This window comes from Pseudophryne corroboree, chromosome 3 (assembly GCF_028390025.1).
Source record: "Pseudophryne corroboree isolate aPseCor3 chromosome 3, aPseCor3.hap2, whole genome shotgun sequence".
NCBI classification, from domain to species: Eukaryota; Metazoa; Chordata; class Amphibia; order Anura; family Myobatrachidae; genus Pseudophryne; species Pseudophryne corroboree.
In genome coordinates this window covers 348,225,858-348,238,709 of record NC_086446.1, presented here as the reverse complement: position 1 = coordinate 348,238,709, position 12,852 = coordinate 348,225,858, and the positions used below count along the sequence as shown (strand labels likewise).

The 12,852-nt window shown below is 49.6% G+C and overlaps 1 protein-coding gene across 2 annotated transcripts in view; it reads right to left on the bottom strand.

Annotated features, from left to right (window-relative positions):
* Positions 1-12,852, bottom strand: part of CDK12 (cyclin dependent kinase 12) — a 341,865-nt gene that overhangs the window by 328,298 nt on the left and 715 nt on the right. For both annotated transcript variants that reach the window (XM_063959726.1, XM_063959727.1), the window contains exon 1: positions 11,561-12,852. This exon is cut by the window's right edge and continues 715 nt beyond it. In XM_063959726.1, coding sequence (XP_063815796.1) covers positions 11,561-12,579 — 1,019 coding nt within the window. In that variant the 5' untranslated portion in view covers positions 12,580-12,852. The remainder of the gene's footprint in view (positions 1-11,560) is intronic.

The following is a 12,852-nucleotide window of genomic DNA, read 5'->3' as shown; positions in this document are numbered from 1 at the left end:
CCCACGTAGCAGAGAGTCTGTTGCCAGCAGAAGCTCTCCGAAAATAAAAAAACCTAACTAAAATACTTTCTTATTAGAAAGCTCTGGAGAGCTCACTAAAAGCACCCAGCTCTGGCCGGGCACAGATTCTAACTGAGGTCTGGAGGAGGGGCATAGAGGGAGGAGCCAGTGCACACCAGGTAGTATTAAATCTTTCTTTAGAGTGCCCAGTCTCCTGCGGAGCCCGTCTATTCCCCATGGTCCTTACGGAGTCCCCAGCATCCACTAGGACGTTAGAGAAATCTAAATTCCTCACCCTTGTAAGGTAAAACCTCCATGTGCCTTTTTGAGTCGGCATCGCCTGTCCATTGCCGAGTCCACAGTACCCTTCTGGCAGAAATCGATATTGCATTTATTCTAGAGCCCAGTAGGCTAATGTCTCTTTGAGCATCTCTCATATATAGGACAGCGTCTTTTATATGCCCCAGGGTCAGTACTAAAGTATCCTTGTCCAAGGTATCAAGTTCCTCAGATAAGGTATCTGTCCATGCTGCTACAGCACTACACATCCAGGCCGACGCAATCGCCGGCCTTTGTAGGGTACCTGAATGTGTATAAATAGACTTCAGGATACCCTCCTGCTTTCTATCCGCAGCATCTTTTAGGGTGGCCGTATCCTGTGACGGTAGGACAACCTTCTTGGATAATCGTGTTAAAGCTTTGTCTACCCTAGGGGAGGATTCCCAGCGTAACCTGTCTGCTGGCGGGAAAGGATACGCCATAAGCATCCGTTTGGAAATCTGCAGTTTTCTATCTGGAGATTCCCAAGCCTTTTCACATAACTCATTTAACTCATGTGAAGGGGGAAAGGTCACCTCTTGCCTCTTTTCCCCATACATATAAACCCTCTTGTCAGGGACTGGGGTTTCCTCTGTGATGTGCAACACATCCTTCACTGCTATAATCATGTAACGGATGGCTTTAGCCATTTTAGGCTGTAACTTTGCATCATCGCCATCGACACTGGAGTCAGAATCCGTGTCGACATCTGTGTCAACAATTTGGGATAGTGGGCGCTTCTGAGACCCTGACGGCCTCTGCGACATAGGATCAGGCATGGGCTGAGACCCCGGCTGTCCCAAGGCTTCAGCCAACCTTTTATGCAAGGAGGTAACATTATCATTTAAAACCTTCCACATATCCATCCAATCGGGTGTCGGCGCCGTCGGCGACCCCACATTCATTTGCTCCCGCTCTGCTTCCACATAGCTTTCCTCAAACATGCCGACACAAGCGTACCGACACACCACACACACAGGGGATGCTCTTTTAGAAGACAGTTCCCCCACAAGGCCCTTTGGAGAGACAGAGTATGCCAGCACACACCCCAGCGCTATATGTCCCAGGAGTCACACAGTAACTTAGTGTTAACCCAGTAGCTGCTGTATATATTGTTTTTGCGCCAAATTTATGTGCCACCCCCCCCCCCCTCTCTTTACCCTCTTCTACCGTGAATCTGCAGGGGAGAGCCTGGGGAGCTTCCTCTCAGCGGAGCTGTGGAGAGAAAATGGCGCTGGTGAGTGCTGAGGAAGAAGCCCCGCCCCCTCAGCGGCGGGCTTCTGTCCCGCGTTTGTGTAAAAATATGGCGGGGGCCCATGCATATATACAGTGCCCAACTGTATATATGCCCACTTTTGCCAAGAGGTTTCAAATTGCTGCCCAGGGCGCCCCCCCCTGCGCCCTGCACCCTACAGTGACCGGAGTATGTGGGTTTAGTGTGGGAGCAATGGCGCACAGCTGCAGTGCTGTGCGCTACCTCATGAAAACTGGAGTCTTCTGCCGACGATTTCGAAGTCTTCTTGCTTCTGTCACCGGCTTCTGTCTTTGCGAGGGGGACGGCGGCGCAGCTCCGGGATCGGACGACCAAGGGTGCGATCCTGTGTACGATCCCTCTGGAGCTAATGGTGTCCAGTAGCCTAAGAAGCAGGACCTAGCTTCAGAGAGTAGGGCTGCTTCTCTCCCCTCTGTCCCACGATGCAGGGAGTCTGTTGCCAACAGAGCTCCCTGAAAATAAAAAACCTAACAAAATACTTTCTCACAGAAAGCTCAGGAGAGCTCACTGAACAGCACCCAGCTCGTCCGAGACAGAGGGAGGAGCCAGAGCACACCAGAATCTAAATTCTTTCTTAAAGTGCCCATGTCTCCTGCGGAGCCCGTCTATTCCCCATGGTCCTTACGGAGTCCCCAGCATCCACTAGGACGTTAGAGAAAAGGGATACGGTCATTAGGTCGACCACTGAAGGTCGACATGCACTAGGTCGACAGGTGAAAAGGTTGACATGAGTTTTTATTTTTTTCGGATTTTTTCATACTTAATAATCCACGTGGACTACAACTGGAACGGTAACCTATGCTGAGCGAAGCAAGGAACCTTGCCCGAAAGATGGTGAGCAAAGCGAGCCATGAGAGGGGACACGGTGCACTAATTGGGGCTCCCCGTCACTTTACGAAGAAAACGACACCAAGAAAAAAAAAAAATTTTACTTACCGGTAAATCTATTTCTCATAGTCCGTAGTGGATGCTGGGGACTCCGTAAGGACCATGGGGAATAGACGGGCTCCGCAGGAGACATGGGCACTTTAAGAAAGAATTTAGATTCTGGTGTGCTCTGGCTCCTCCCTCTATGTCCCTCCTCCAGACCTCAGTTAGAGAAACTGTGCCCGGAAGAGCTGACAGTACAAGGAAAGGATTTTGGTAATCCAGGGCAAGATACATACCAGCCACACCGTATAACTTGTGATAAACTTACCCAATCAACAGTATGAACAACAACAGAGCATCAGTACAACCCTGATGCAACTATAACATAACCCTTATTGCAGCAATAACTATATACAAGTATTGCAGAAGTAGTACGCACTTGGGACGGGCGCCCAGCATCCACTACGGACTACGAGAAATAGATTTACCGGTAAGTAAAATCTTATTTTCACTAACGTCCTAGTGGATGCTGGGGATTCCGTAAGGACCATGGGGATTATACCAAAGCTCCCAAACAGGCGGGAGAGTGCGGATGACTCTGCAGCACCGATTGAGCAAACACAAGGTCCTCCTCAGCCAGGGTAGCAAACTTGTAGAACTTTGCAAAAGTGTTTGAACCTGACCAAGTAGCCGCTCGGCACAGCTGTAATGCAGAGACCCCTCGGGCAGCCGCCCAAGAAGAGCCCACCTTCCTAGTGGAATGGGCCTTAACTGATTTTAGCAGCGGCAATCCAGCCGCAGCATGAGCCTGCTGAATCGTGTTACAGATCCAGCGAGCAATAGTTTGCTTTGAAGCAGGCGCCCCAAGCTTGTTGGAAGCATAAAGGATAAACAAAGATTCTTGTTTTCCTGACCCCAGCCGTTCTGGCTACATAAACCTTTAAAGCCCTGACCACATCAAGTAACTCGGAATCCTCCAAGTCAGTAGTAGCCACAGGCACCACAATAGGTTGGTTCATATGAAAGGATGAAACCACTTTCGGCAGAAATTGTGGGCGGGTCCGCAATTCTGCTATATCCGCATGGAAAACCAGATAGGGGCTTTTATGTGACAAAGCCGCCAATTCTGACACACGCCTAGCCGAAGCCAAGGCTAGTAGCATGACCACCTTCCATGTGAGATTTCAATTCCACCGTTTTGAGTGGTTCAAACCAGTGTGATTTCAGGAAACTCAACACCACGTTAAGATCCCAAGGTGCCACTGGAGGCACAAAAGGGGGCTGAATATGCAGCACTCCCTTTACAAACGTCTGAACTTCAGGTAGAGAAGCCAGTTCTTTTTGAAAGAAAATGGATAGGGCCGAAATCTGGACCTTAATGGAACCCAATTTTAGGCCCAAAGTCACTCCCGACTGTAGGAAGTGAAGGAAACGGCCCAGCTGGAATTCCTCCGTAGGGGCATTCCTGGCCTCACACCAAGCAACATATTTCCGCCATATACGGTGATAATGTTGAGCCGTCACGTCCTTCCTAGCCTTTATCAGCGTAGGAATGACCTCATCCGGAATGCTTTTTTCTGCTAGGATCTGGCGTTCAACCGCCATGCCGTCAAACGCAGCCGCGGTAAGTCTTGGAACAGACAGGGCCCCTGTTGCAACAAGTCCTGTCTTAGAGGCAGAGGCCACGGGTCCTCTGTGAGCATTTCTTGCAGATCTGGATACCAAGTCCTTTTTGGCCAATCCGGAACAATGAGTATTGTTCTCACTCCTCTTTTTCTTATGATTCTCAGCACCTTGGGTATGAGAGGAAGAGGAAATACATAGACCGACTGGAACACCCACGGTGTCACCAGTACGTCCACAGCTATCGCCTGAGAGTCTCTTGACCTGGCGCAAAACCTCTGTAGCTTTTTGTTAAGGCGGGATGCCATCATGTCCACCTGTGGACATGATGGCATCCACCTGCCACCTGCCACCTGCATCCGACTTGCAATCTGTGCGAAGACTTCTTGATGAAGTCCCCACTCTCCCGGGTGGAGGTCGTGCCTGCTGAGGAAGTCTGCTTCCCAGTTGTCCACTCCCGGGATGAACACTGCTGACAGTGCGCTTACGTGATTCTCCGCCCAGCAAAGAATTCTAGTGGCTTCCACCATCGCCACCCTGCTCCTTGTGCCGCCTTGCCGGTTTATATGAGCCACAGCGGTGATGTTGTCGGACTGAATCAGAACCGTTTGGTCGCGAAGCAGGGTCTCCGCTTGACGTAGGGCGTTGTATATGGCCCTTAGTTCCAGGATGTTGATGTGAAGGCAAGTCTCCTGACTTGACCACAGACCTTGGAAATTTCTTCCCTGTGTGACTGCCCCCCCACCCTCGGAGGCTTGCATCCGTGGTCACCAGGACCCAGTCCTGAATGCCGAATCTGCGGCCCTCGAGAAGGTGAGCACTCTGCAGCCACCACAGGAGAGACACCATGGCCCTGGGGGATAGGGTGATTAACCGATGCATCTGAAGATGTGATCCGGACCATTTGTCCAGTAAGTCCCATTGAAAGGTCCTTGCATGGAACCTGCCGAAGGGAATGGCCTCGTATGATGCCACCATCTTTCCCAGGACTCGAGTGTAGTGATGCACCGACACCTGTTTTGGTTTTAATAGGTTTCTAACCAGTGTCATGAGTTCCTGAGCTTTCTCTATAGGGAGATAAACCCTCTTCTGGTCTGTGTCCAGAATCATGCCCAGAAATGCAGACGAGTCGTAGGAATCAATTGCGACTTTGGAATATTTAGAATCCAGCCGTGTTGCCGTAACACTTTCAGAGAACGTGCTACGCTGATCAGCAACTGCTCTCTTGACCTCGCTTTTATATGAGGAGATCGTCCAAGTATGGGATAATTGTGACCCCTTGCTTCCGCAGGAGTACCATCATTTCCGCCATTACCTTGGTAAATATTCTCGGTGCCGTGGACAGGCCAAACGGCAACGTCTGAAATTGGTAATGACAATCCTGTACCACAAATCTGAGGTACGCCTGATGAGGTGGATAAATGGGGACATGAAGGTATGCATCCTTTATGTCCAGAGACACCATAAAATCTCCCCCTTTCAGGCTTGCGATGACCGCTCTTAGCGATTCCATCTTGAACTTGAACCTTTTCAGGTATATGTTCAGGGATTTTAAATTCAATATGGGTCTGACCGAACCGTCCGGTTTCGGTACTACAAACATGGTCGAATAATAACCCCTTCCTTGTTGAAGGAGGGGAACCTTGACCACCACCTGTTGAAGATACAATTTGTGAATTGCAGTTAACACTATTTCCCTCTCGAGGGGTGAAGCTGGCAGGGCCGATTTGAGGTATCGGTGAGGGGGCATCTCTTCGAATTCCAGCTTGTATCCCTGAGACACAATATCTATTGCCCAGGGATCCAACTGAGAGTGAACCCCTTGTGGCTGAAATTTCGGAGACGCGCCCCCACCGGGCCTAGCTCCGCCTGTGGAGCCCCAGCGTCATGCGGTGGATTTTGTGGAAGCCGGGGAGGACTTCTGTTCCTGGGAACTAGCTGTGTTGTGCAGCTTCTTTCCTCTGCCCCTGCCAAGAAAGGACGCACCTCGAACTTTCTTGCTTTTCTGTGATCGAAGGGACTGCATTTGGTAATACGGTGCTTTCTTAGGTTGTGAGGAAACATATGGCAAAAAAATTGACTTTCCAGCAGTAGCTGTGGAGACCAGGTCCGAGAGACCCTCCCCAAACAATTCCTCACCCTTGTAAGGTAAAACCTCCATGTGCCTTTTTGAGTCGGCATCACCTGTCCTTCTGGCAGAAATCGACATAGCATTTATTCTAGAACCCAGTAGACTAAGGTCTCTTTGAGCATCTCTCATATATAGGACAGCGTCTTTTATATGCCCCAGGGTCATCAATATAGTATCCTTGTCTAAGGTATCAAGTTCCTCAGACAGGGTGTCCGTCCATGCTGCTACAGCACTACACACACAGGCCGACGCGATCGCTGGCATCAGTAAGGTACCTGAATGTTTATAAATGGACTTCAGGGTACCCTCTTGCTTTCTATCCGCAGCATCTTTGAGGGTAGCCGTATCCTGTGACGGCAGGGCTACCCACTTGGATAAGCGTGTTAAAGCTTTGTCCACCCTAGGGGAGGATTCCCAGCGTAATCTGTCCGTTGGCGGGAAAGGATATGCCATAAGAATCCGTTTGGAAATCTGCAGTTTTATATCTGGAGATTCCCAAGCCTTTTCACATAACTCATTTAGCTTGTGTGAAGGGGGAAAGGTCACCTCCTGCCTCTTTTCCCCATACATATGAACCCTCTTGTCAGGGACTGGGGTTTCCTCTGTGATGTGCAACACATCCTTAATTGCTATAATCATATAACGGATGGATTTAGCCAATTTTGGCTGTAACTTTGCATCATCGTAATCGACACTGGAATCAGAATCCATGTCTGTATCTGTGTCAACAATTTTGGATAGTGGGCGATTCTGAGACCCTGACGGCCTCTGCGACATAGGATCAGGCACGGGCTGAGACCCTGACTGTTCTAAGGCTTCAGCTTTTTCCAACCTTTTATGCAAGGAATTAACATTATCATTTAAAACCTTCCACATCCATCCAATCAGGTGTCGGCGGAGACACCACATTCATTTGCTCCCGCTCTGTTTCCACATAGCCTTCCTCGTCAAACATGTCGACACAAGCGTACCGACACACCACACACACACAGGGAATGCTCTTTTTGAAGACAGTTCCCCCACAAGGCCCTTTGGAGAGACAGAGAGAGTGTATGCCAGCACACACCCCAGCGCTATATAACCCAGGAATAACACAGTAACTTAATGTTAACCCAGTAGCCGCCGTTTATATTGATTTTTGCGCCTAATTATGTGCCCCCCCCTCTCTTTTTACCCTCTTCAACCGTGTATCTGCAGGGGAGAGCCTGGGGAGCTTCCTCTCAGCAGAGCTGTGGAGAAAAAATGGCACTGGTGAGTGCTGAGGAAGAAGCCCCGCCCCCTCAGCGGCGGGCTCCTGTCCGGCTTCAATGTACAATTTTTGGCGGGGGCTCATACATATATACAGTGCCCAACTGTATATATGCTAAACTTTTGCCAAAGAGGTCCCAATTGCTGCCCAGGGCACCCCCCCCCTGCGCCCTGCACCCTTACAGTGACCGGAGTATGTGAGGTGTGTGTGGGAGCAATGGCGCACAGCTGCAGTGCTGTGCGCTACCTCAGTGAAGACCGGAGTCTTCTGCCGCCGATTTCGAAGTCTTCTCGCTTCTCATGCTCACCCGGCTTCTGTCTTCCGGCTCTGCGAGGGGGACGGCTGCGCGGCTCTGGGATCGGACGACGAGGGTGAGATCCTGTGTACGATCCCTCTGGAGATAATGGTGTCCAGTAGCCTAAGAAGCAGGACCTATCTTCATAGAGTAGGGCTGCTTCTCTCCCCTCTGTCCCACGATGCAGGGAGTCTGTTGCCAGCAGAGCTCCCTGAAAATAAAAAACCTAACAAAATACTTTCTTACAGCAAGCTCAGGAGAGCTCACTGAACAGCACCCAGCTCGTCGGGGATACAGATTCAAACTGGAGGAGGGACATAGAGGGAGGAGCCAGAGCACACCAGAATCTAAATTCTTTCTTAAAGTGCCCATGTCTCCTGCGGAGCCCGTCTATTCCCCATGGTCCTTACTGAGTCCCCAGCATCCACTAGGACGTTAGAGAAAAGTTTTTAAAAAACCATGTCAACCTTCTGACCTAGTGCATGTCGACCTATTGTCCCCATCGACCTAATGCATGTCGACCATCCATGGTTGACCTAATGACTGTCGACCTAAGTTGTGAAGCGAGCGCCCCCCAGTACACATCGGGCTGTGTTGGGGGGGGGGGGGGGAAGAGATGTATGCTGAGCGTTCTGTGATAGATCGCTCAGTACACATCTCCCTATGCAGTGATCCGGTAAAAAATGCGCTATGGCGCTTTTTTGCGATTATGAGGACCTGGGACTCCAGTTTCAAAAGTGGGTGGGTCCCCGGGGACGCGCTCCTCAGAAGCCAATCCCTAAAGGGGATTTGCATGACTGATTAATGCTGGCCCCAGCTGCATGATATAGGAGGAGGTGGAGCCTTTCCCCTCCTCTTTGGCGTCTCTCCTGATTCTGTGCATGGTGCTGCTCGCGGCGGCGGCAGGTGAGCGAAGCTGGGCTAAGTTGCTCAATGCTGACCGGGGGTTGCTGGCGATGTGGCATAGTGCAGGGACTGGCGTCTGTGACCCAAGTAGGTAAAGCTGTGCTTGCTGAGAGGGGCTTCCCGCGGTGCCGTCTGAGGCGGTGGCCGCGCTTGCTTTGCAGGGTTCTCTTGGCGTCTCTGGTGGGCTGGCTATGTGGTGGCTGCCTGTGTTCGCTGTGAAGTTCCCGCGGGGAGCTGCAATGGTGGGTGGACCAGGCTCTGTGAATGCCGCTAGGGGCTCCCCTTGGGGTCCAGGCATGGCACAACTCCCTGGCAAAGTGTACGGCTAACTGCCGGGGTGTGTGTGTGTGTGAGACAGTTGGGTCACAACGTGCTACAGGGGGTGATTATATGCCAGTATAGCTGCAGCCGCGACGCATGTTAGTCAAAGCAGGGACAGAGCAGGTAAACAAGCTGGGCTCACGGAGTGGGTTCCTGCGGCGCCCTCTGGTGGGGGCTCTGAGCCGGTGGCCGTGCTTGCTGTGAGGGTTCCCTGGTGTCTTTGGGGGGAGGGGGGCTGGGTCAGTGACCATGCTGTGGTGGCTGTGTTTTTCTTTTGGGGACCGCTGCAGGGTTACCGCGGGCGACTGGCGGTGGCTGGATCAGCTGTGAACGCTGCTAGGATTTCCTGTGGGGGGGGATAGGGTGAACTTGGGATTCTGGCTGCAGCCTTTGAACACCGCTGTGGAGTCCTGTGGGTGGGAGGAAATAGGGAGGGCTGGTGATTGTATAGTGTTCGCTCTAAAAAAATATAGAGGGCAGGGAGCCGGACAGCAGGGGCACAGAAAAGGGGGCGTGGCCATGAATCGTCATTTAAGTGGGCGGTGAGGCCTACAGACATTACAGGGGGCGTGGTCAGCCGGCGGCGTCACCGTTGGGGGTGCTGGGCTCTCCGGAGGTGCTGGGCTTCCCCCCAAGCTCTCTCCCACACGCGCACGGCATCTTTACACGCTGGGAGGGCAGGAAGCAGGCAGCTGTTTTAGCAGGACACCACAGAAAGGACAGGGCGGATTTTGCCCTTAAAAAAAAAAATTTGGCAGTGCTAAAACAGCCTAGCATGAACACTAATTACATGGCCACGCCCCTTCCCCATGAACACACGTCCCTAAATCTTGTGCTGCGGGCCTTAGGCGTATTTGATTTGTACATAAAATAGTTATTTCTATGAAAACTGTGAAATAAAGGCTCATCTGAGTTTTACGTTTTTCTGCACTATTTATTTTCCCTATACCACTCAAGTAAAGGCCCCCAAACAACAGCAATCACACAAAAAATATTTGCTGATTCTGAGCTGGCTTACAGCCAGAACACAGAATCTCTGCGCTTGAATGCAGGTACAATTAAGTATGAATATGTTCCTGTAGTTACAATAATATATCCCCCTTCTTCCACAGCCAAATTAGTTTTTTCAGCAGAATTGGTCACAGATTGGTCTACTGACAAATTGGAAGAGAGTTTGTAGCAAAGATTGGCTGTATAATTTGAGAGCAGGTCTGCAGAAGAATTGAATAAACAGCCTGATTTGCCGAGAATTGGACAAGTGTATACCCAGCTTTACTGTATGTAAACTGTGAGCTAAAATGAAAAGGTCCATCTGAATATCCCATCACACAGGCAACATCGTTAGTTGGAAAAATGTTAGAATCTAGAGACTGCCTAAAATACATGTGTATTTTTCAAACAAAGCTGCCCACTCGAACGTTCTTTGCGAGTCTGCTGGCAGTGAACGTGAAAATTACAGAACACAGAAAGCGCAGATATTTTACTTTAAGTTGGGAACATATTATGCAAGGTGTGCCCAGTTGATGGTTGCAATGCGATGTAGGAATACATTGTGCACATCACACACTACATGATGGGGTGTACGACTGTGTGATGTATCGTTACAGAATGTAACTGCATACTGTTCATTACATCGTCCCATCTGACATGAAACACATTAGATGGGAAGATACAATGAATCACCGCCATGCATGCGCAGTCGGGAATACACACTATTTGATGAGTACACTACATTGTTACGATCTGCATCGGTGCGATATATATCGCTAAAGCAACCTACACACTTGATGTGTGTGGGCGATATAAACGATCTCGTTCAGTAATGAACAAGAAATCGTTCAGATCGCTCAGTGTGTATGCACCAACGATGATCGATACGTGCCGCCCCGTAGTCGTTCATCGTTGGTTCTCCGTTGCTTTGCAATGCAAGTCAATTCATCATCCAGAGCGATCATCGCCAAAACTGAATGCATCAGCAAGTGTGCAGGGCCCTTTAGTGTGTACTGCATAACCAGCTTTACTGCTTAGAATGTCATCCTCTGCATGGCAGCGAGACAATAAGGTCTCCAGAATACAATTTCTAAAACCATATTTTAATATTCCCTGTAATCTAACACTAATCCATCAATTTAGAATTAAGTAGCTAAAGTTAAATAAAAATCTCACCAAACAGTATGGAAATATTAGGGGGGAATTAAATTGTTTTCGGGCGCGAGTGCCGCGGGCACCCATTACTTAATGCGATCAAATGCACATGGTTTAGACGCGTAAAGTGGCTAAATCCATGCAAAGTGTTGGACTAACTGCCGAAACAGCAGTCCGATCACCCAAAAACCTCAACTTTGAGATGATTTCTGCTCGCCGCCTCATGAGGGTGCGAATAGAAACAATGGGCGCCCATGGAACGTGCACTTAACAGCAAAACAATTGAATAGCTCTTGTCAGGAGATCATTACTTACAGGAGCCCAAAACAGTTGAATTCCTGCCTTGGAATGCAAATATTTAAACTGAAATAGGAAAGGAAAAAGTTAAATGTATAATTATGGTTCATTCATGAATAAATAAAAGATCACCTGGGCACTGGACTCCGGCTCACTGAGCGCTTGGACACAAAAGGACTACTGGACCGTCTGCGTGCATAAGGGCTAGGAGATCTTCCACTGTAGGATCCACTCCCCCTCTCATAGCTGGAAGATCTCCTTCTGTAGGGGCTTACTGAACGTTGCCGTCGATTGTATGGGCTAGGGGAACGAGCGCCACTCTGGTAGGCAGAAGGTTCTTTGTAGTTGGGACTGTCTCCACTTTTTTTGTAGGCCTCTGCATAGTTACTTGAGGCATGTGAACGTGGTGGGCTTCCATCATAGTCCTGCATACCTGATGCATCAGAGTAACTATCATCTTGCTTTGGGCTACTTCCATATTTCCTGCGTGGGCTACGCACTTTCCTCTTAGGACTATCTGATGTTTTATAGCGCTTGGATGAGTCCCTTTTACGGTGGCTTTTGCTCCGATCCTTGTGTCCAGATTTAATCTCTCTTTCCCTACGAGATTTCTCTCTATGCATCTTGGATGTCCGAACCTCCTTGTTGCTGCTCTTAGAACTGCGTCCATGTTCATCTTGAACCTCAACCACCCGTTTGGTCGTACTGGAGGTCTTGTCTTTGGAGATTGGTACCTTGCTCATGACTGCATCCTGGATTTTCTCTGGTTTAAGCTCTTTTTCCAACTGCTTGGTCTTGGTGCCCTCTTTGATCCTCTTATGTGGATGGCGATGTCGTGATCTATGACTCTTATCACTCCTCTCAGAACCTCTGCGCTCATCATTTTCCCTTTTATCTGCCTTGGATGGAACATCATCTGAGAAGGTGTCAGAATCAGAACTAATGTCATCATACTCGACAAGCTTCAGTGTGTTAGGAGCCAAAGGCTCAGGAGTAACTGGAGAATCTTTGAGGTGTTTGGATTTGTGCCGCTTATGTTTAAAACTAAGTCGCTGCCGTTCTTTATTATTGGTACTGCCACTAGTTTGCGGCATTGTAGATACAGACCCTCCACTGTCCTTCTTGTTCCCATGTCGCACTGGATTTGGCATTCCTCTGCTAAAGGAAAAAAGGGAGGGGGGAGGGGAAGGGAGAGGAGAGGGGAGGGGAGGGGTGAACCCCACAAAATGTGAGGGATTTCCCTAGCCAAGCCTTTATGGATCAGGAAGACAACTGCCCTCTTTCCTCTCTACCCAGTTCCTTCCCTCATTCACAGAATTACCAGACCTCTAACTTCAGCATAGAGGCAGCAGAGTTGCAGCAACCTGGGAATAAAATTAGGCCAGCTAAACTACCCTCCCTCCATATAACAAAGTCTCCTTCAC